The sequence below is a fragment of the Babylonia areolata genome, chromosome 1 (assembly GCF_041734735.1).
Source record: "Babylonia areolata isolate BAREFJ2019XMU chromosome 1, ASM4173473v1, whole genome shotgun sequence".
Classification (NCBI taxonomy): domain Eukaryota; kingdom Metazoa; phylum Mollusca; class Gastropoda; order Neogastropoda; family Buccinidae; genus Babylonia; species Babylonia areolata.
Genome location: NC_134876.1, coordinates 82,246,174 through 82,268,699, shown reverse-complemented (window position 1 = coordinate 82,268,699; position 22,526 = coordinate 82,246,174). Strand labels below are relative to the sequence as shown.

General features: G+C 42.1%; 2 protein-coding genes across 3 annotated transcripts in view; one reads left to right on the top strand and one right to left on the bottom strand.

The window, feature by feature from the left end:
• Window positions 1–1,423: 1,423 nt before the first annotated feature.
• On the bottom strand, window positions 1,424–8,498 carry LOC143288255 (dynactin subunit 5-like). Its single transcript, XM_076596607.1, has 6 exons — window positions 8,363–8,498; window positions 7,360–7,428; window positions 5,765–5,883; window positions 5,323–5,434; window positions 1,905–2,007; window positions 1,424–1,603 (listed from the first exon to the last, which is right to left on the bottom strand). Exons 1-6 carry the CDS (start codon window positions 8,408–8,410, stop codon window positions 1,503–1,505), a joined length of 552 nt encoding a protein of 183 aa, XP_076452722.1. The 5' UTR covers window positions 8,411–8,498; the 3' UTR covers window positions 1,424–1,502.
• A 2,786-nt stretch (window positions 8,499–11,284) lies between these two features.
• Window positions 11,285–22,526, top strand: part of LOC143293822 (protein dcd1B-like) — a 30,972-nt gene continuing 19,730 nt past the window's right edge. The window contains exons 1-8 of one of the 2 annotated variants that reach the window (XM_076605104.1): window positions 11,285–11,453; window positions 11,935–12,067; window positions 13,469–13,566; window positions 14,260–14,324; window positions 14,962–15,070; window positions 17,109–17,143; window positions 20,194–20,288; window positions 20,945–21,052. In XM_076605104.1, coding sequence (XP_076461219.1) covers window positions 11,364–11,453; window positions 11,935–12,067; window positions 13,469–13,566; window positions 14,260–14,324; window positions 14,962–15,070; window positions 17,109–17,143; window positions 20,194–20,288; window positions 20,945–21,052 — 733 coding nt within the window. In that variant the 5' untranslated portion in view covers window positions 11,285–11,363. The remainder of the gene's footprint in view (window positions 11,454–11,934; window positions 12,068–13,468; window positions 13,567–14,259; window positions 14,325–14,961; window positions 15,071–17,108; window positions 17,144–20,193; window positions 20,289–20,944; window positions 21,053–22,526) is intronic. The other variant, XM_076605094.1, reaches the window with a different exon arrangement.

Below are 22,526 nucleotides of genomic sequence, written 5' to 3'. Positions count from 1 at the left end.
TACTGAAAGCCTATTCATAAATAAGTATATAATCCATCAGATATAATTTCACACACACTTCTGCCATAACGAAAACAGACAGACAAAAAGAATAAGCTGGAGAAGAAAAAGAAATCAGGCTATAACTTTTTTTTTTTAAGCAGACCTATGGTACATGATTGATCCCCTTACAGCCAAAACTAACATATGCAAACAGGAAAGACCAGTAAACTTCACCCACACATGTACTGACACACACATTCATGCATACCAGCACCAACACTTGCATGCACATGCACATATACATTCAAAAGGATTACAAATAGACACAAACCCCTGCAGAAAGTTAAAAAAAACAACAACAAAAAAACCGCCACAAAACTACCTGCAAAAAGTCACCTACAGAAGACAGCAGATAAACCAGTTACACAACTAAGCAGGAAAAGCATCTAACACTGACTGAAGGTCCACAAAAAGACAGTAAAAAGAAACAATTGTGGTCAACTTGAAAAAAGGAAATCTCAGCACATGTATAGCTCTTCCTAGACTGATTTTCATACACTGAGAATCTTTTTTATTTTCATTTTTCTTACACAGTAGGATCTTGGATTCACTTATGTCTCTTACACTCCTCTAGCCTAAAGGTTTCTTTTGTGTAATTTGCTTCAGTGCCTTCCCTCATGTAACCATATTCTGGGCATGTCTTTGAGAAGATTTGACTTATTCATCCTCCTAAGTAGTTCATTTGCAAGTCCTTGAGATTTTCATCAAATGTTTGTCTAGGAACTCTGTGAGTGCTTAAAGAATTCCAACCACAAGTGTGGACATCAAAGGAAAAAGCAGGAGCTGACAACCCAGAGAACACTGTAACATGGTGCTTGCATCTTTTCAAAATGAAAGCAGTTACCATTAATGTATGAGCCTTTCTCTGTGTTTCTCGGTCCACCTCTGCATTCATATACATTGTAAGTTCAAATAACAGAGCAAGTGTACGTTATGAGAGAATGGAATGAGTATGTCAATGAAGCAGAAAGAAGGGACATACACATTCACATTCCTGTACAGAAATACCTATCACAAGCAAACACATTTCTGCCCAATTTTTCCATTTTACAATCATAATTACAATAGTTCCTAAATATACACCAGCATGGTTCCAATAAACCAACAAAAGTACACTAGCTGACACTGCCACAGTCTAATTCTAAAGACACAAAATAACGTGTCACTGGAGAAAATAACTTTGTTTTCGTATAACTTTGTTAGTGTGACACTTAGTGTTGGATTATTTTCTAATCTAATTAATTAGGATGAAGAAGACAGGAGTCTTTCATGTCATCTGCCAATCTTATAAGATGAAAAAAAAAAATATTTCACATGTCATTTACCTGTCTGCTTTTATTGTTATTTTATTATTCTTTTATATGTGAACATAAAACATAAACTGTTTTAGCTCTTTATTCACTGAAGAATGATTCTTAAAATGAAGGTCAGTTCTACAGAGTTTCGAAGTGTAGCACCATTCATTTTCCCTTCCCATGGGGCCGGAAGTGTTGGTAGTAGCTGCTGGTGACATCAGTCATTAGGTCCTGTGTGCATTCTGGCAGTTCACCACTTAGCTGACCTGCGCACACACACAAACATACATATACACTCAGAAAAAAAAAAGTACAAATAAAAACATACCAATGAAGCATAGAAGAGTTTTCATTTTATCAGATATGTGGAATACATGGCCCATTTTTACTTCTGGAAGTGTGGAATACCTGAAAAACTGCCACCCTCTTATTTAGTAAAAATGAATGAACAAACAAAACAGATATGGTATTCATGGTGGCAAGTAATCAAATTTAGCAATGGACCGCTACGTCACTACACAAGAACAAACAAACACATGACAAAAATGGTTTTGTAAATTGGATTACCTGGAGAGCCAGAGAAAACGGTGAATGGAGGCACGACAGTTTCAGGGGGGAGCACTGTGTTGTCAGCTATGGCACAACAGTCCTTCAGCACAGACCTGCGACCCTGGGTAACATGTCATGTCAAACACTGAACATTAACAATGAGAATAATCAAACCATCACCTCTGGGGGACAGGGCAATTGAGTCATGGTGGAAAAAGGTGGGGGTGATGAAAGAGTATGAAACTGACAGGTCAGTTTTAAAACTTTTTTTTCTAGTTGCTTACATTATTACATGATTCATTTCATGTTAAATATAGACAATACCTTTTAACACACACACACACACACACACTACATGAATATGTTTGGTTCTATGTTGAAAGCACTAATGTACTAACTAGCTGAGTGGCTATAAGACGTCAGCTGACATCCTGCAAAAAGTGTGGCCATAGTCTGATAGTGCCTATGATACGTCCTGCATGTACTTTGATTCTTCCTTCATCGGAGGTTGGTACAATGAACATAAGACTCTGAATGATTAGTTGAATGTGTCTGGATTATAAACATAATCTTTAACCCTTTCGCTGCCAGGAAAATAAGATTTAAGTGAAATCTATTTGCCAGGGTTTTTTCCCCCCAAAAAACGGTATATATATTATAAAAATTCTGTGCTCTTTGTTATTGGCGAAAAACCCATAAAAGTATCTATTTTCTGAAAGGTAAATGAATAAAGAATACAAAACACATGATGTTTTCCCATTTTATATATTTTCAGTGACATGCTGTTGTTTTGAAATCAGTGTTTTGTTTTTTGTCACATTTTCAACTTGTTCATTACAAACATTATTCAGGTAATTTGCGCTAAAATATCACATTTTCTGGACAAATGGATAATACCTCCAAGTGATAATATGGATGTGGGACCACAGCCCCTCAGTCTCCACCCCCCTCCTCTTCACCCCTCTCACACATGGTCACATCATCCAGTTCTCATCAGATCGCGTTGGCCGACTGTCAAGAAAATGACTCACACTGTGTCCTGCTAAAAATTTGGACACTTTCTGACGTCCGCTACAACTGTAAAGTCGGCATCACTAACTGATAGTCGTATCTTGGCCAGTCTCTTCATTGCTCCCTTTATTTTCTATCAAATTGTCCTACAAAAGTTCATCACTGTCTTCTCCTTCGAATTTACACTTCAATTCTTTCTTAGCATCAGCAAAAGAAAGCAATCTTGGTTGATTTCATGCAACCACGATCACATGTTCTTGAGCACGGGGTCCGACATTTTGTTGAGCGAACTAGGAGAGGAGCCAGGCAAACACTGCGGCAGTAATCCAACCAAAACGTTCAAATAAAGGACTGCCTCATGACATAAATAGGGTTTCTAGCTATGAATAGAATCTAGAAAGATCCCCCAAGCTAAATCTTCCAGTATTTTTGTGAACGAACTCAATGCAAACCAGGGAAAAGTCAGAATATTTCTATGACGAGTTATCTCGTCACCATGGCAGCGAAGCGTACACGCTTGTGCTGATGAGTTATCTCATCATACAGGCAGCCTAGGGGTTAAACGAGCATTCATCAGGTCGAAGACCCCTTTTTTCTAAACAATGATTTGCTAATTGGACCACTTTGTAAGGAGACTTTGCCTCACATGCCAAAAAGGCATCAGACTCTTAATCAAGTGAAGACAGTGTTCCAGTCAGTGGATTTACGCATTGCAAACTGTGCTGTTGATTATGTATGGGTATTACGATGAGAGATGGATCTGTCTTGTCTTAAGATTTGTTTCAACTCAAAGGTGATGACAGCAACAGTGACGAAACTGACAACAACATCCCACTCTTTCTTCAGTCCATCTATCCAATCAGACATCATCTCTGAGCGGGTGACCATAACTGACAGTGAAGGCGTGGTACTTTAACGTAACTTGAGAAGATGGGGAGGAGAGATAAGAGAATAGGTCGAAGGCCAAACAGAGGATGGGTTCAAGTGGGCGTGGCCCAGCTGTCAATGAATTGTCTCTTGACAGTGATCAGCTGCCGGCAATGGCAACAGCCAGTCATCCATGATTTTCTTTAAATACAATGTTGATAGACAATAGACAGGAATTAAGTTGACAGCTTGACAGCTCACTCTCTGAGAATGTGATTGACTAATATCTTGACCACTTTGTGAAGACAGTTATTCACTTACATGACTATAAGTGTTGTGAATATTAATATTAATAATAATAATACATAGTTTTTCTATGGCACGATATCCAGCACCAATGCTGCTCAAAGCGCCTTCATCATCCAGTTGACTATAAACATGCCTTAAAAAACACATCAACCGCTATCTGACAATGGAAAACATCCAATGTGTTCATATGAATGAAAAAGCAAACTTTAGAGATGAATCAGATTATCAAAGCTATGAAGTAAATAAGGCTTAGATTAAAACAAAATGCATTTCATAGAACACACACACACACACACACACACACACACACACATACATACATATAGATGTTCCTCCCTTACAGACACACAAACACACTTACACACAGACACACACACACTGACATTAACTGCACTAAAAACAAAATTCCGTGAGCATTAAGATGTTTCTTATTTTCTAACATAGAATTCTGTTCGGACATACTAACATGCCTACACACTTACACGCATGTACCAGAGCACTGTACCCTCACAAACACATGCATGCATGCATGCACGCACGCACACATACACACACCCATGAAAAATAACCAGATAGAAAAAATGCCATCACATCTAAGACCAAAACTACATAAAATACACAATGCATTAAAACAGGACTACAAAAATAGTAGTACAAAGATACTTGTTAACAGGCATACCTTGGTTTAACTGTTCTGCCCAGAACAAAAATGCTTACAGAAAAGGTAAGTTTTCAGATCTGACTTAAAGGAATAAGCTTATATGCCATTTAATTTTTTCTTGTTCAAGTTATTGGTATATATCAGACAATCAGCCTCTGCTATTTCAAGCTGTATTTTGTTCAATTTTTTTCTGTGTCATTCTGTGGAGGCTGAAATAGACATTTTTTTTATGCACAGAAAATATATTCACTCTGACATGCCTCAATAGATCTTGATTAAAAATCAGTGGGAAAAAAAGCCCTGATTTAGAATCCACATTCACTTTCCTTCACAAAAACATTTACTTTCATTCTGTATCTCATATAGTTTTTGTGCTTAAATGTTTTGAAATCATTACCCCTGAATCCTGGCAAGGAGAGAGCACTTCTTTACAAAATTCTCTGGCACTGAATGGTTAATAAACAATGAAACATGCAGAGAAAAAAAAAACAAACCCACAGGCATATAACCATACACACAGACACGCACAAAGTCCCTCTCACTATTCATCACACAGACACATATAACATGTATTAAACACAAACTTACAATAACACAGTTCTTGCCAATGTGGACGTAAGATCCCACTTGTGCAGCATTTACAATGGAGTCTTCACCTATGAAGACATGGTCCCCAATGTGCAATGGGAAGAAGGCAACTCTGCAAGACAGTAAGACACACTTGTCATTACTCAGTGACATACAGAAAGAAAAAAATCAAACCAAATCTTCTGATATAGTTTTTAGTCCAGTGGCCTAAGTGAGAAAGGGACTGAGTGACAGAGAGAGTGAGAGCCTGTGTGCATGTGCATGTGTGTGTGTGTGTGTGATGAATTGTGTTACAGCAGGAAAAAAAAATTGGTACGCAAAAAGTATAGGAATAACACATGCAATAAATGAATAATACATCAACTGTTGAATAAATGGGGTTAAGACACATACTGACACTGACAGTATAGCAGTGGATGAAATAAAAGACAAATACTGTTACCCTTTGGAGAACTTTTTAAAAGCAGGCCTGATGACAGCACGCTTGCTGACCACACAGAAACGACCAATCCGCACATTTGCCAAGTCTCCACGGATCACACAGTCCGTCATCACTATTGTCTGCACAAAGTGGAATAAAAAACGTCTGTTGAAATGACAAAATATCAGTGCCAAAGAATGATCAACATCAAGTTAAGATCAAGATCAAACACATGAAAAGATACAACTTACAAGTTTGTAGGGAGTGTTCAAGATAAACAGTGTGAGACCAATACCAAATATAAAATGACTGAAAACGTAATGTAATTTCATTTCAAAAGAAAAAATAATAAAATAATAATAAACAATTCATTTGAGAATGTACAATATTCCTCATAAGAGAAACAGCTCTGGGTGTGTGTGTGTGTGTGTGTGTGTGTGTGTGTGTGTGTGTGTGTCTGTGCGCGCGCGCGCATGCACACAATCGTGCACACACACACGTTTGTGTGTGTGTGTTGTGGTGGGTTGTGTGTGTGGGTGGTGGTGGTGGTGGTGGTGGTGGTGGTGGTGGTGGTGGTGGTGGTGGTGGTGGTGGTGGTGTGTGTGTGTGTGTGTGTGTGTGTGTGTGTGTGCGCGTGGGCGCGCGTGTGCGTGCATGCATGCATGCACACACACACGTTTGTGTGTGCGTGTCTGGGCATGTGAGTGAGTGAGTGTGAGTAATTGTGTGTGTGTGTGTGTGTGTGTGTGTGTGTGTGTGTGTGTGTGTGTGTGTGTGTGTAACTAAGAATTAAGAAGTAAGAGCTGTGAATTCGTTAGGTTAAACCAATTTAATTCAGATCACTCCTTGCAGTACACTGGTTTACTCAGTGGACTGAAAATTGGAAGGCTATAATCTGGTGAATGACATTACAAGACCTGACACTCAGACTGACAGTTCCAAGCATATGCCCAGCACAATGTGCACTGTCAATTGTGTGATTATGTGACTAAGATCACATTGAATAAGATAAGAATGCACTTAGGGGAATGAGTATCTATGTTTAAAATTCTGAACATACTGGACAGCTTGATCTTTACAACTGTGGACTAACACTACAGTAAGTCTGCTGCAATTGTTTGAACATAATTATACACCTGTATGTTAAAATGTATGTATGCAGTGTGTGTGTGTGTGTGTGTGTGTGTGTGTGTGTGTGTGTGTGTGTGTGTGTGTGTGTGTGTGTGTGTGTGTGTGTGTGTGTGTGTAGTCACATTTTGGTGTGTGTATATGTAACATTGATGTAATGTTTTATGTTAACAAAAGCGTTTTTGTAAAGCACCTAGAGCAGATTTCTGGACAGTGTGCTGTATAAGTATCCATTATTATTATTATTTTACATCTACTATGGATAAAAAGAAAGAAAGAAAGAAAAACAGGTTACAGTTGCTCTAAAAACTTATTTTACAATACATCAGCCCATGAATTTGCCTCTATCAAATGTACATGTAAGGCATTATTATTAACAGATGACAGACTTTTCTTTTCTTTTTTTTTATTTTATAGATGACCTGTATTTTTCACAAATGCGATGGAATATGTTGTAATATTTATAAATATAACAGATTTTCACTCACCTTGCCATTGATGACTATGTTTTGACTGCCACAAAGCACTGACTGTCGGCTTACTTTGTTCCCAGAAGCCTGTAAACATTAGTTGTGGTTGCGGTACTGGTAGTTTTCAACAACTGTGACTTTGTCAGTTTGTGTGATATGAATTCAGTGTGTGTGTGTGTGTGTGTGTGTGTGTGAGAGTGTGTGTGTGTGGGTGTGGGGGAGGGGGGGGGGGCGTTTGAGGGGGGGGGGGGGCTAATAGGAATGAAGGGGGAGGCAAGTGTACAAGTGCTAACATACATCACAACATGTATGAGTGTGTACATCACTGCATGTGTAAGTCAATGCATGTGTGAGTTTGTACATCACTGCATGTCTGAGAGAGCATGTCCACAATTCAAATGTGTATGTATGCATATAAGTGTGTGTCTGTGCATACATGCACACCTGTGAACACAAGGGTGTGTACCACATTGATGTGTATGTCTGTATAGTGTACTTGCATACATGTATACTTCAACTGGTGATTGTATGCCTGATGTCAGCAAGGTTTCAAGACTTCATGTTCAGTTCTATGTCAATATGAAGTAAAAATGCTTCTCTGTGATCATGTATATCTACGTGTTTGTATGGAGAATAAACTTTGTGTGTGTGTGTGTGTGTGTGTGTGTGTGTGTGTGTGTGTGTGTGTGCAGAAAATAAACTCCTTGGTGTGTGTGAGAGTGTGTTTGTCTATATTCTGCGCCAATAGCATTAATAAAATCAATGCCATCAGATCATTCAGATGTATCATACGACATTACCAAATAAAGACCTACAAACAAACTTTCACATCTATTACATTAGATTCACACACACACACACACACACACACACACACACATTTTTTCCTCTTCCTTCGGCTTTGATCAAGTGTGTGAAAAACCGCACGTTCTGCAACTAAGTAAAAACTGGATCTACATTTTTCTTACTACATCGAACGTAAAAAATACACAGAAATTAACAGTGTTCTTGAAAATCTCACCGTTTCAATGTATTCTGCATTAGTGTAAAAATTATCTTGCAACTCCATCCTAAGAAAATATCAGACGACTTCCCCGGAAATGGCTCAACTATTGATTCCAGAATTATTTCCCTTATCCACGACTACAAGAATTCCTTCCCTTGCACACACTGGAGTGCAAACACTGACCACGGACGTGAACACACACATACACACACACACACACACACACACACACACAAAATATTGTACATAATATGAAAAGACGTTAAATGGAGAGAGAGAGAGAGAGAGGGGGGAGTTTTATTGTTTTGTTTTTGTTTTTACTGAGAAACACTGAGTTTGATAAAGAAAGACAATAGCACCCCCCCCCCCCTACCCCTCACACACACACAGAGGGAAACAGCAGCGCCAAAAATTTGTTTACAAGACTGTCAATACCGGCGCATTTCCGAGTCTTCGCAGTGAAAGAGGAGGATTACATCACTGACTCCAATAAAACGGACACTGAAGACTGAGGCATACTAGAACAACGATACGCGACAAAGACTGACATCCGTCCCAGAACATCATCTCAAAATTCACACGGAACACCTCGCGCTGCTTTTACATCGATTTCAGGAAGCAGGAAATCTTTTTGTTTTTTTAATTAAAAAAAAAAAGAAGCTTTTCCCGAGAACTGTTAGGGACTGGAACAGCCACAGCGAGGAAACCGTAAATGCCGCTGTGACAGTTGAGGCCTATAAACATCGCCTGTTGTCTGACACACTGAGAACAAGTTAGTAGGGTCTCATCCAAAATAAGGATACCTAAATGATGGACTGGGGTTGAGGCGGTCAGGAGTCAATCCCGGGCAACGCTATGTCGGCTAGCCGTCGGGATCATAGCCTCAGTGGCCTGTGATATAAATGATATGGGTTCAGTTCAGGCGTTCTTATTCTATTTCTTTCTTCTTTTTTTTTAATGTCAGAATTGGCCTCAAGCCCCTACCGACGTACACTGATACATATACAGCTGACTGCCATCCCAGGCTGACTGAAGTGGATCACTGACCGAGACACATGAAGTCAGTAGCCTACTGAGCTCTCCAGTGTCGCTCATGCAATCGCGGAACTCGGAACTGAAGTCGGAGGCAGTTTATTATCACGAACTTGACTGAGTTCTGCTGGTTTCAGTATGTACTGATTTCCAGTGCTCAAGCGGTACACCATCAAGAGATTTAAAAAAAGACTGAAAAAATTTTTTTTTGATAAGTAGCGACAAGACAAGACAAGACAAGACAAGACAAAATTCTTTAATTTCGAGGATAATATATATTCACTGGCGCGCTTTTTTTTCTTCCAGTCCCCGCCCTGAAACCGGGTCCACACTACACAATACTGCAAGTGATATATGTCATTGCATGCACTACACAATGCTACTTAAAGTCATAACATGTGTACACAATACTGCATAAAGGCATAAGCATGGTAATAATAACACACACACACACACACACACACACACACACACACACACACTAAAGGCATAAGCATGGTAATAATAACACACACACACACACACACACACACACACACACACACACACACACACACACACACACACACACAGGGACAAGCATGGTATTGATAAACTACATAGGAAAAAAACAACATAGAGAACACACACACACACACACACACACATACTCTCTCTCTCTCTCTCTCTCTCTCTCTCTCTCTCTCTCTCTCTCTCTCGCACTCACACACTTACACACACATAAGCATACATAACAGTTGTATATATATTATCAAATTCTATACTGATGTGAATATGAAACAGTCAGAAAGTCAAACAGGGACACACACATATAAATATAGCAATAACAGGGGGGCTGGGGGGTCGGGGGTATGTTCATTGCCAAAGGAAGCATAATTCAACATATAAAATAGTATATGAAAATAAAAATGTTGCAGATGAACGAGGGAGAGAGAGAGAGAGAGAGAGAGAGAGACAGACAGACAGACAGACAGACAGACAGAGGGAGATTCAGAGAGAGAGAGAGACAGACATACAGAGGGATAGGGAGACTCAGAGAGAGAGAGAGAGAGAGACATACAGACAGACAGAGACAGAGACAGACAGACAGAGATATCGGAAATAAAATATCAGCTAATGGATAGATGACCTCATATCATATTGAACATATAGAGAACAGCAGGTCAACTGATAAGGAAAACAAAGTAACATGCACCGTAATAATCTAATCAGTATATGTACACACACACACACACACACACACACACACACACACACACACACACACACACCCTTGTACTGTAATCTACGGATTATAGGGAGAGTATTCGCTTGTTTACAGTCTGAGTTCAAAGAGAGAGAGAGAGAGAGAGAGAGAGAGAGAGAGAGAGAGAGAGAGGATGTTGTTTTTGCCTTCGTTGCCCGTCTGTATTCTTGGAAGACATTTCAGTCAAATGACTTAAGTTTTACGTGGTAGAAGGTTTGGCAGGACATCGATCCTCTCTTCTCCCTCGACTGAAGAAGAAGAAGAAGAAGAACCAAACCGCTCAGTGCTGCTGGGGGAACAGAACAATAAACTGATTTTGAAGTAAAATACGAAGTAGACCTACTGGTCAGTGGATGACGACAGGTAACGCACTGTGAACGATTCCGCGCAGTCTGCTTTGGAAGAGAATGACGTACATAAAAGAAGCAACACCAAAACGCAGTCCCAATCGACATACATCAGGAGTCCCGCAGAAAAACAAAACAAAACAAAACACAAAAAAACCTTTCGGTTAGTTTTAAACTTTATCCCCTTCCCCGACTGAAATATAACACAGTATACCCAAAGACTTGGCCAGATAAGATTAGAAATGTGTTCATATAGATCAAAGCTCAACCGGGGAAAAAATCGTTCACTCGACCAGTCTGGTATTGTCCGTCGTTGTGCATTTCTTATCAGTTAGAAAAGAAACAGTGATTACACAGTCACGTCGTCGGTTTCTCCGAGTCCAATGACAAGATGTACACCATGTTGTCGGGTGTGTTTGTTATGGTAACATTGTTGTCAGTGTTGGTGCCGTTAACTGATGGTGCCTATTGCAGTGGATGGGTAAGTTGCACGTGTTTCGCTTTCCTTCTGTGTTTTACTCTTTGAAATGTTTGTTTCTTCCAGTATTCTTTTCGTTCTGTTGTCTCGTATTTTTATCAGTGGCAATGTTTTTGATTTTCTTTATGCTCCTCATGAACTCTGTATTTCCCCTGTTCCTTCTCCTCGAGTTCCCCAGCTCGAGCTACCTCTTCCCACCTGCCAGATCACCTGACTCTGCTTTCCTTTTAATTAGTTCTCGTAAACATATGAGATGTCTGGCGTACAGTGAACCATTGAACCAACAATAGCAAATGAATGAACATAATATGGACTATCTCAGTGATGACTGACTGACTGTTTTGACCAGTTTGATTTTTATTAGTGCTTGCATGGCTATGCTTGTTGTTGTTTTTTCCCCTCTTCTTATCACACTCTTATCCTCTTAACATACTTTGTAATAATTATCCGCAATTAAGCTTCCGTGGTTGTGTGGTGCCTTCAGCCTGATCCCACTGCCCAACCTAACCTCCAGGCCATCTACACGGACCCTCCACAACTTGTGCAGACTGTTCAGAACGGCAAGCACTACAGGGTGGGCAACGGACAGGATGCTTTCGACATCGTCCATGTCTGGGGTGAGTAAGTTTGCGAGCTAACTGTAGTCATAGACATAGAAAGGAAGGAAAACGATAATGTCTTACATAATGTTTTTTGTTGTCGTTGGTCTTTGAAAATTTCCAGTGTCCTGGGATAAGCCTTTTTGTGTGTGTCGTTCCATGAACGAAGGTAAGATTTACCCTTCACTGATGCTTGGTGAACTGAACTAGGCTCTCTCTCTCTCTCTCTCTCTCTCTCTCTCTGTGTGTGTGTGTGTGTGTGTGTGTGTGTGTGTGTGTCTCAGTCTCTCTTACAAAGCATTGCCATTCTTTATTAAACTAACATTCCGAAATAAACATAGCAAATATACTTAAATTATATGCCTGCCTCGGTGGATATAAAGGGTGACACACGTGTGCTTGTCTGTGTGTGTGTGTGTGTGTGTGTGTGTGTTTTAAGATAAACATCGGTGCACTGAGAAAAAGCAAACATACCAAAAACGTCTGAGTCGCAACCATTCATTGGCCGCATTAAAAAGAACGTTGCGTTGAGCAAAAATGCAAAAACTTTCCTTTCTCAGCAGACGACACTTTCTTCTTCTTTTTTCATGTGACTACAAAACAAGCCTGACACACGTCAGAAAGCCACTTGACTCCCATCTTGTGTGGTTTAGACAGTGTTTTATTTTCAATTGTATGCGTCGTTGGGGAAAAAAGAAAAGAAAAAAAAAGCAGCCCCGGACAATATCACAGACGGATCTGAAACGAGTTGCACATTTGCTTGCTTCTTCACTGGTACGACTGACTGAATAATTCGTCGTTGGTGTTTGTTATCTCGCTTGACGAATATTAAAGATTTGTTCGGAATTTAGCATCCGAAATAATTGTACCCATTGGTTACATATCTATGGTTTGTGGGAAGAAAAACGGAAAAAAAGCAAGATGGTGTCACGTTAGTTCAGTGACTGAATCCGCATCAGAATCGAGTAAGCTTATAATGACGTACAAAATAAGAATCGAAATCGACTGAAAATAATAATAATAATAAATAATAATGGTACTTATATAGCGCTAAATCTTGTGCATAAACAAATCAAAGCGCTTTCGCACCAGTCATTCTCACGCAAGCATAACTCTAAAACTGAAACAAAAAAAAACACAAAAAACCAACTAAAAAGACAAGGAAGAGGCAGGGAAGGGAGGCTATTTTGGGAAGAGGTGGGTTTTAAGGCCAGACTTGAAAGAGCTGAGTGTGGAGACTTGACGAAATGAGTTGCAACATATACTAATGGTATTATCATTTCATAGATGCACGAAAACTGTTGGTAAAATAGGTGCGATAGTTCATGATGCGAAGATAGGATTTTACCAATATATTTATCCGACACCAGGTTGATGTTGAATTCATATCTGAACAACTGCCTATGTGGCTGCATGCAGGAGACCCCTATGACATGGGGTTCGCCCATGGCACGCTGATGAAAGACAAAGCCAAACAGATGATCGACGACGTGTGGAAGTACATGGAGGACCAGATTGTAAGGACTGAGGTTATACCTCACTTTTGTGTGTGTTTTGTGTGTGTGTGTGTGTGTGTGTGTGTGTGTGTGTGTGTGTTGATTTGTTCTTTCTGTGCGTCTGCATGTCTGCTTCTATGACTACATGCTGTGTATTGTTGTTGTTGTTGATATAGGGTATACATGTTGTATTCCACAGTTTACTGTTCTGTTTGTACTCTGTATGTATCACGGACTCCACCACACTTACTTTCTCTTACTAGTACTGAGATATTAAAGTGATGCTGATTCCATATGCGATTCCTCCCTCCCTGTCTCTCCTTTTTGTCTCTTTCCTTTCTCTCTGTGTTTGAGTGTCTGTCCTCGGTCCGAGGCTTTTTTTTCTTTCTTTTTTTTTTTTGTGTGTGTGTGTGTGTGTGTGTGTGTGTGTGTGTGTGTGTGTGTGTTATCCATTTCTAATCTTTGCAAAGTTATTTTCAAATAACGGCAGCGGAAGGGTTGCTCCGTTGTTTTCCTCCTCTACAATATTGCACAAAATAACAGTACTTTTATAAGCTTAAAAATAAATTACTTCAGAGTATTCAAGTCGTGGGATGGTTAGTTGAGTGGTCGGTCGGTCGATTGATTGGTCAGCTGGTGGGTAGGTGGGTAAATTGCGTGCAGGTGGTCGTTTTGTTGGAAGTAATCAAATTAAGGTGTACTGTCCATGTACAGATTGAGCCCATTAACAAGACCATCCATTTCCAAGGCTGGTTTCTGAAGGATGTGGCAGACTTTGGGTACGTCAACTGCTTTTGTAATTTATTCCTTCCTTTTTTAAACTTGGTTTTCTTTCTTTCCGACCCTTTTCTTGATTTTAAACAAAAACAAAACTATAATGGATTATTTTTTCTCTTGGTATATTTGTCTCCTCCTTCTCTCTCTCTCTCTCTCTCTCTCTCTCTCTCTCTCTCTCTCTCTCTTATACACACACACTCTCTCAATCCCTCTCTCTCTCTATGTATCCCCCCTTCTTCTCCCTATCTCATCAGACATTCCGATACGTGTCTGCAATACTTGACTTTGTATGCATACATCTCTGTCTATCTTTGACTGTCTATGTCTGTCGATCAACCTGTTTGTCGGTCTGTCTATTCCCCCCCCCCTTTCTCTTTTTTCCTCCCTCTCTCTTTCTCTTCCTCCCTTCCTCACCCTCTCTCTCTCTCACAGTCTCCTGTCCCCTTCCGTCTCCAATCTCTCTCTCTCTCTCTCTCTCTCTCTCTCTCTCTCTCTCTCAGGGTCTCTCTCTCTCTCTCTCTCTCTCTCTCCGGCTCTCTTTGTTGAATTCTCTCTCGTTTTTACACGCTCTCTCTCTCATTCCATACATTTCCACAACACGTATATCGTATTTCCCCTCTGTGTTGCCTGAACATGCAGACTGGACGCAGCCCTGGACCTGGAGTTGCTGGCCACACAACGCCACACGGGACTCTACTTCTTCGAAGAAGCCAAAGGACTGACAGACGCTGCTGGCATCGACTTGAAGGTAGGCATGATGCTTGTGATATAATGATGATGGAACTGCCAATGAGCAGCAGCTACAACAAAAATGATAAAAACAATAACTTTTACAATGACAACAGTGATAATGTTAATGGAAGAAAAGAAGAAGAGAGAGATGAAGGGCTGTCAATGGGCATGGAATGTACCCAGCGTATGACAGAAAGCATTTTTGGGGAGTGTTTAACACATTTGCCACTTAAACTTAATATGATCACTACTACTACTACTACTACTACTGCTGCTACTGCTGCTGCTGCTGCTGCTGCTACTACTACTATTGCTGTTGCTGCTGCTTCTACTGCAACTTCTACCACCATGCACAACCATAACTACCAACACCACCAATTTCTCAATTGATAAACGCTGTTTTTAGGGTGAAAAATAGGGGGGCAGAAATCTCGAAGCGTTCACTAATACAAAATTTAACTGACAAAAGAAGCTATGTTGAAGAACGAACATTTGATTATTCAATTTGAGATCAAGAATTTATATGAGAAAAAATCAGTTGGGGGAACAAGTTATTCGCAGTCATACACTATCAAAGTAAATCCTGTGCAACATTATGAGGTGTGAATATGGGTGAGATCGTGACACCGTCCAAACCCAGCAAACAACTTATATAAACCGTGATTCATATGATCAGAATATCAATATCCACATTTCAGTTGATTTGATTCAAGAATGATGAACACACCAAAGGCAATCGGTCTTGATGTTCTGTAAATCAACGCATGGTATTTCGGGAACTCGCCTACCATCGATTCCCTATACAAATAAACCAGTTGTGTGAAGTTTGTGGCTTTTATTTGCAATCAAGTATATTTGACCATATTATCATTAATGGCTTGCGTGTGTGTCGTTGCAGTAGCAACAACAGCAGCAGCAGTAACAACAGCAGCGAAATATAAAACTCGTTTTACTTGTTCTGAAGGACCACTTGCGCAAGCAATCGTTGGAAGGGAGGGAATCCATCCTACGGTTAAGACTTCAAAAGCTAAACAGGAGTTGCTTCACTTGTATCCTTTCAGGTCAGGTCAGGGGCCATGTAACCCAGTACTACCTGCCGCATGTGAAGTCTCCCAACGACAGACCAGGCGGAGGAGGAAACCTTTCCCAACGGTTGTGAAGGCGGAAGAGGATGACCAAAGGGCAGGGGGAGCTCTTATCCTTGGTTGGAAGTCCTCCTAGGAGACGGAACTCCGAAGAAAACTTGAAACCTACACCTGCCGAGGCCGTCCTACATGTGGCAGTACCTGCACTTGCGGGGCTGTGAGCGTTGGTAGGCGAGAGAGTGGGGAAGGGACTGCACAACTCCTCCTCACTAAAAAAAAAGAAAAAAAAGTCACCTGTGCTGGTCAGGCACGTTTGAAAAGAGAACGCTGGCCATTAAGGAGAAGCGTGAGCGAAGGAAGCAGGGCGCAACTTCTGGAGATGTTTTCCCTTGCAACACCTGTGGGAAGTGCTGTGGGAATCTGCCTCGTCTCCCATATGAGGACACACACCGACAGATAAGCCTGCCTGCCTACTCATCCGTCGGACCGACGGGAGACTCCATCATCATTCTCTCTCTCTCTCTCTCTCTCTCTCTCTCTCTCCCTCCCTCTCTCTCTCCCTGAATTCTGCCTATTTTCTTCTGGTTCCGGAAGTCTACAGAGACTGGTCGAACTCCAAAACAACTATTTGCTATAAATTGTTGCACGTGAAAAAATATGTACTGAAATGTATATGGGCGATAGGACCGAATAAAGCAATCCCAGTATTATTAAATGCGTAGCACACGGGGTACATTACTGATCAGGTATGTGCACTTGAATGCATTCCCACAACCGCTCAAACCGCGTGCGAACACTCTCACTCAAATGCACACACATGTACCGCTCATGTACATGGGCACTCAGTGCCGGTGAAAATATGTACACGCTGAACACACTTGCGCAAACTGAACATTGCAAGAGAGAGGTAGTGGGAGGGGGCTGAGGGGAGTGTATGCACCGAGCTATTAATACTTTTTTATGTTGCAGAAATTCCTGCGAATCCACATGATTGGTGAACTGACGTAAGCATTATCCCCTGTCCATCTGCCTCAGTGTTCTGTGTGTAGTGATGGAGTAGTCACTAGTAACATGATCACCACCACACAACTCACATCAGCCGAGCGATAGTGACAACAGGTGCCGTTATTGTGGAAGAAGCAGCAGAAAGCACACATCATCATTGTCGTTGCCAAGTCGTCATTTTGAATAGCATCACCATCATCGGCATTGTCATCGTTATGATATCGTCATCATCAGCACCAGTTACCTAACAGCTGTACTTGCTTTAACAACAGCAGTAGTAATAGTTACTGTTGTTGTAAAGTCTAGATAGAATCAGCAGTGAGTCGTGGCGGTATGTATGTATATACAGCAGTGGCTGTGGTAGCACCAGTAACAGTAGCAGCTACATTAATTAGAAGCCACCAAAGCAGCAGTTCCAATGATTGCAGCAGGCACGATTGTCGCACCAGCAACTGCTGCTATTAGTATACTAGTGCTGCTGCTGTGATGTTGCTATTATCAATGCTGTTGATGGTCCCGTTGCAACTAGCAGTAGCAGTATATAACAGGGTACAGTACAATTAGCAATAGTGATAACTGCAGGTTTTGTTGCCCCACTTCTTGATCTTGTTCTCGTTTTTTCATGCAGTGTCGTTTACTGGCATCCAGATGTCAGCATAATCAGAGTATCGCGTAAGAGCTTGATTACATGATTTGAAAAACAATTCAAATTCAGTGCTCCAATTTGTCTGTTCTTCTGCATACATGTCTGCCAACGCGTGTTGTAGCCTAATTATGTCTTTCTGCTTGCTTTGATATCTCTGTTTATCTGCATGCCTATTTTCTACCTGCTGCTTCTCTCCGGCTCAGTCTCCGTGTTAACGTAGTGTCACAAAGCAGTGAGCAGTATCTGATGTAAAAAAACAACCCCCCCCCAACCCCCCCAAAAAGGGGTAAGAACAAGAGAAGTAACATTGTAATCCTCATGACGTCTGGTTTTCACACGCACGTGCACGCATAGACACACACGCACACACACACACACACACACACACACACACACACACACACAAGTACACACACACAAGTACACACACACACACACACACACACACACACACACACACGCAAGCGCCGGCGCGCGCGTACACACATAGTCAGCCAGTCATGCAGCAGACGCAGAGAAAGAGAGAAGTATCACCCGGAGACAGATGTTCGTTATGATGATGATTTTACGTGCCTCGGTTTTATGGATGAATGTATATCTAAACGAACAGAACGAACATGAAACCCGGTGTACGCACGCGCGCGCGCGCGCGCGCGCGTGTGTGTGTGTGTGTGTGTATGTGTGTGTGTGTGTGTGTGTGAGGAAGGTGGCAGAATGGTTAAGACGCTCAGCTGCCAATACAGAGAGTCCGTGAGGGTGTGGGTTCGAATCCCGCTCTCGCCCTTTCTCCTAAGTTTGACTGGAAAATCAAACTGAGCGTCTAGTCTTTCGGATGAGACGATAAACCGAGGTCCCGTGTGCAGCACGCACTTGGCGCACTGAAAAAGAACCCATGGCAACGAGAGTGTTGTCCTCTGGCGAAATTACGTAAAATGAAATCCACTTTCATAGGTACACAAATATGTAAGCATGCACTCAAGGCCTGACTAAGCGCGTTGGGTTATGCTGCTGGTCAGGCATCTGCTCAACAGATGTGGTGTAGCGTGTATGGATTTGTCCGAACGCAGTGACGCCTCCTTGAGAAAGTGAAACTTTCCTGAAACTTTCCTGTGTGTGTGTGTGAATAAGAGAATGGGGAGGGAGAAGGAAGACAGATCTACATACTAAAGCTGTAAACGACTCATAAAATACAGTGAACACAACACCCCCCTTGAGGCCAATCATTCAGTGTGTGACGAATGAACGATGCGCAGTAAGCAACAATATTCCGATCGTACCGGATAACCCATGGTTGTTGACACACTTACACAGACATTGATGACAAGAGTAAAGTGGCGTCTCGTCATTCAGAACAAACAAAAAAGGGCACCGAGTACAGAGCTGTCATCGCACTTGACTGTCCATAGTCCGCGGGTAAGAACAGGATTGGATGAGTTCACTGTCATGTCGAGACTGGAAAGTCCAACAGCCAAGAACAGAGATCAAGGTGCACACTGTCGTGGCAAGTGTTCCAAGGGCAGTAGGACACCTGTTTCACACTATGTCATTGCCTGGCTCTTTGTAAAAAAAAAAAAAAAAAAAAAAAAAAAAAAAACTTCTGGCATGTGTGACACACTTAACTATAAATGACTTGCTTTCAACACAGAATATATATCTCTTGTATGTGATGATGTGGGTGATATAGCTCTTATTTGCGGTCAGAGACCAAACTCTAAGGAAACACGGTGTCATTTGCACAAGACTGAGGCTGCCTGCATGGGTAGAGCCGACTGACAGCTGCCATTGGGTGATCTCATTCGTTTCCTGTGTCATTCAGTCATGTTTCAGTTTGACACGCACACAAACTCACACAGACACGTAACGGCATTTTACGAGCATGACAAACGTATACATAACTTGTTTTCACACGACTTGCCAGCTGTGACTGCATGTCTCTCTCTGTATTCCAAACTGTGTGTGGGGAGGGCGGAGGGGAAAGGGTACATTGGTGGTGAGGAGGGGAGGTGAACACGCGAACATTCTTTGAAATCATAGATAATTTGCCTCTCTCTCTGTCTCTGTCTGTTTGTCTGTCTGTCTGTCTGTCTCTCTCTCTCTCGTGTGTGTGTGTGTGTGTGTGTGTGTGTGTGTGTGTGTGTGTGTGTGTGTGTGTGTGAGAGAGAGAGAGAGAGAGAGAGTGTGTGTGTGTGTGTGTGTGTGTGTGTGTGCATGTGCGTGTGGGGGTAATGGAGAATGGGGCGGTGAGCAAGCACACGCGCGCACTGATCCTTTAACCAGTGATAAAGGCAAATAAAATGGAAAATCTGGAAGCATCGTAATTTGCTTGTTTGACGCAGGGTCATTTATTTATGTATCTATTTATTTATTTATTTATTTATCTATCTAGTGATGTACCTTTCCCAGGAAAGGGTCGTGTTCCATGATGGGATCGTGGGGATCGGCAGTGGAGGTGCCGGGATCATTGCTCCAACTCCGTGCTTTGGACTGGGCGATAGATGGTGTGTGTGTCCCTGCGTGTGTGTGTGTCCCTGTGTGTGTGTGTGTATGTGTCCCTGTGTGTGTGTGTTTGTGTGTGTGTGTGCTCGCGCGCGCGCGCGCGCGCGCGCGTGTGTGTGTGTTTTGTGTGCGTGTGTGTGTCTGTATGCCTGTGCGTGTGTGCCAGTGTGTTTTGTGTGCGTGTGTGTGTCCGTATGTCTGTGTGTGTGTGTGCGTGTGTGTGTGTGTGTTTTGTGTGCGTGTGTGTGTCCGTATGTGTGTGGATGTGTATCCGTGTGTGTGTGTGTGTGTGTGTGTGTGTGTGTGTGTGTGTGTGTGTGTGTGTGTGTGTGTGTGTGTGTGTGTGTGTGCGTGTGTGTGTCCGTATGTCTGTGTGTGCGTGTTTTGTGTGTGTGTTTTGTGTGCGTTTGTGTGTGTGTGTCCGTATGTGTGTGGATGTGTGTCCGTGTGTGTGTGTGTGTGTGTGTGTGTGTGTAAATTTACGTGTATGTGCGTGACTCTGTGCGTGTGAGCGCACGGAGATGTGTGTTTTATTCCTGGTTTACTGCTGTCCTGTCTCCCAGTCTGTATGTCTGTGTGTTTGACTCTATCTCTGAGGGATTGAAGGCTATAATCATATCAGTTGTTTTTTTTCCAATTCCGCTGTAACATAACCCAGGTCCCTTCAAAGACTACCCACAGGTCACCGTGTACCACCCCACCAATACCTCCAATGGCCACGCTTTCGCCAATTTCGGGTGGACTGCCTGGATTGGCTCTATTACGGGTACCGACTCAATATCGTTCTTAATTTAAATAGTTTAGTTAAGAAAGAAACTACAAGTTAAGCATCGTGCGCAGTCTTGACCGAGTGTGTACACGTCTGTCTGTCTTTGATTTCATGAACTGTCAGTGTTTTGAGTACAGTCTTGTATTTTTTTCTACCACGGTCAATATTTTTGTCTGTTTCGAGTAACTAGATATGTCAGTTTGGTTGGTACAGTGCTTGATAAAAAAAAAAAAAACAAACAAACAAAAAAACCTCTACTCCCCAAACTGCACGAGAAAGTACTTGTAAGTTTCTGTTCCAGTTAGTACGAGTGGTGTGGGATATGAGAAAGGGTAGGTGTGATATGCAGGATGCTCGTGGAATGTGGAAGGAATCTCTCTCTCTCTCTCTCTCTCTCTCTCTCTCTCCGTGTGTGTGTGTGTGCACGCGCGCGCGCGCACGCGCGCATCTCTCTCTCTCTCTCCCTCTCACTCACACACACTGTATTCACACACACACACACACACACACACACACACACACACACACACACACGCACACACACACACGCACACACACATACTTAGGTGCACCTGCACACACACCTGCACTCAGACACGGACACACTCAGAACAAATGCGAGCGGAAACAAAAAACAAACAAACAAACAAACAAATCATGTTAGGAGCATGACCGTAAAGTGCAAACGATAACTGATGTTGAGATAAAAGGCACGAGACTGGGTGATCTGTATGGTAATCAATGCGTGACGCGAATATACGGATTCGCGAATCACTGAGTGTGTGGAGGAGGGGGGTAGAGGAGGTGCAGGGTAATGTGTGTGGTGTGTGTGTGTGTGTTGGGGCTCATGTACGTTTGTATGTGTTCGACTGTGCTTTCATATCTGTGAGGCTGCGTGTTCGGTGCGTGTCTGTTATGCATGTGTGGGTGGGTGTGTGAGTGTGTCTTCATGTTTTACATCTGTTGGTTTTTTGTTTTTTTTGTTGTTGTTTTTTTTTTTTACATTATAGTTATTATTTATTTATTTATTTGTGTAAGCTTATCTATCATTTATTCACCTTTTTTTTTCCCCCCAAGGCCTGACTAAGCGCGTTGGGTTGCGCTGCTGGTCGGGCGTCTGCTTGGCGGGTGTGGTGTGGCGTGTGTGGGTTTGTCCGGGCGCAGTGGCGCCTCCTTGAGCTGCTGAGACTGAATTCTCCCGGCATAACCACTCAGCTTCACGACTTCAGTTTCCGTCGGGGAGGCGACACTGTGGTCGGGCGGGTCCGTGTGCTCTGCGCCGCATCTGCTAGGCGGATGCCTGACGGCAGCATGGCCAGGCGCGCTTGTCAGGCCTTGAGTGCATGCTTATATATTTGTGTACCTATCCTCTGAGAATGATCTGAGAATTGTGTGGGTGTATGTATGAATGTGTGTCTTCATGTTTTACATTTGTTTGCTCGTTTGTCATCATTGTTGTCTTATTTGTTTA

Bases quoted from the DNA above. Each gene is read 5' to 3' on its own strand.
- LOC143288255 (XM_076596607.1), bottom strand. From the start codon at position 8,410: ATGGAGTTGCAAGATAATTTTTACACTAATGCAGAATACATTGAAACG. The intron at 5,884-7,359 runs GTGAGTGAAAAT...CACTTTGTGCAG, and splicing joins ACATAGTCATCAATGGCAAG to ACAATAGTGATGACGGACTG. The intron at 2,008-5,322 runs GTAAGTTTGTGT...CATGTTACCCAG, and splicing joins TTGGCAAGAACTGTGTTATT to GGTCGCAGGTCTGTGCTGAA.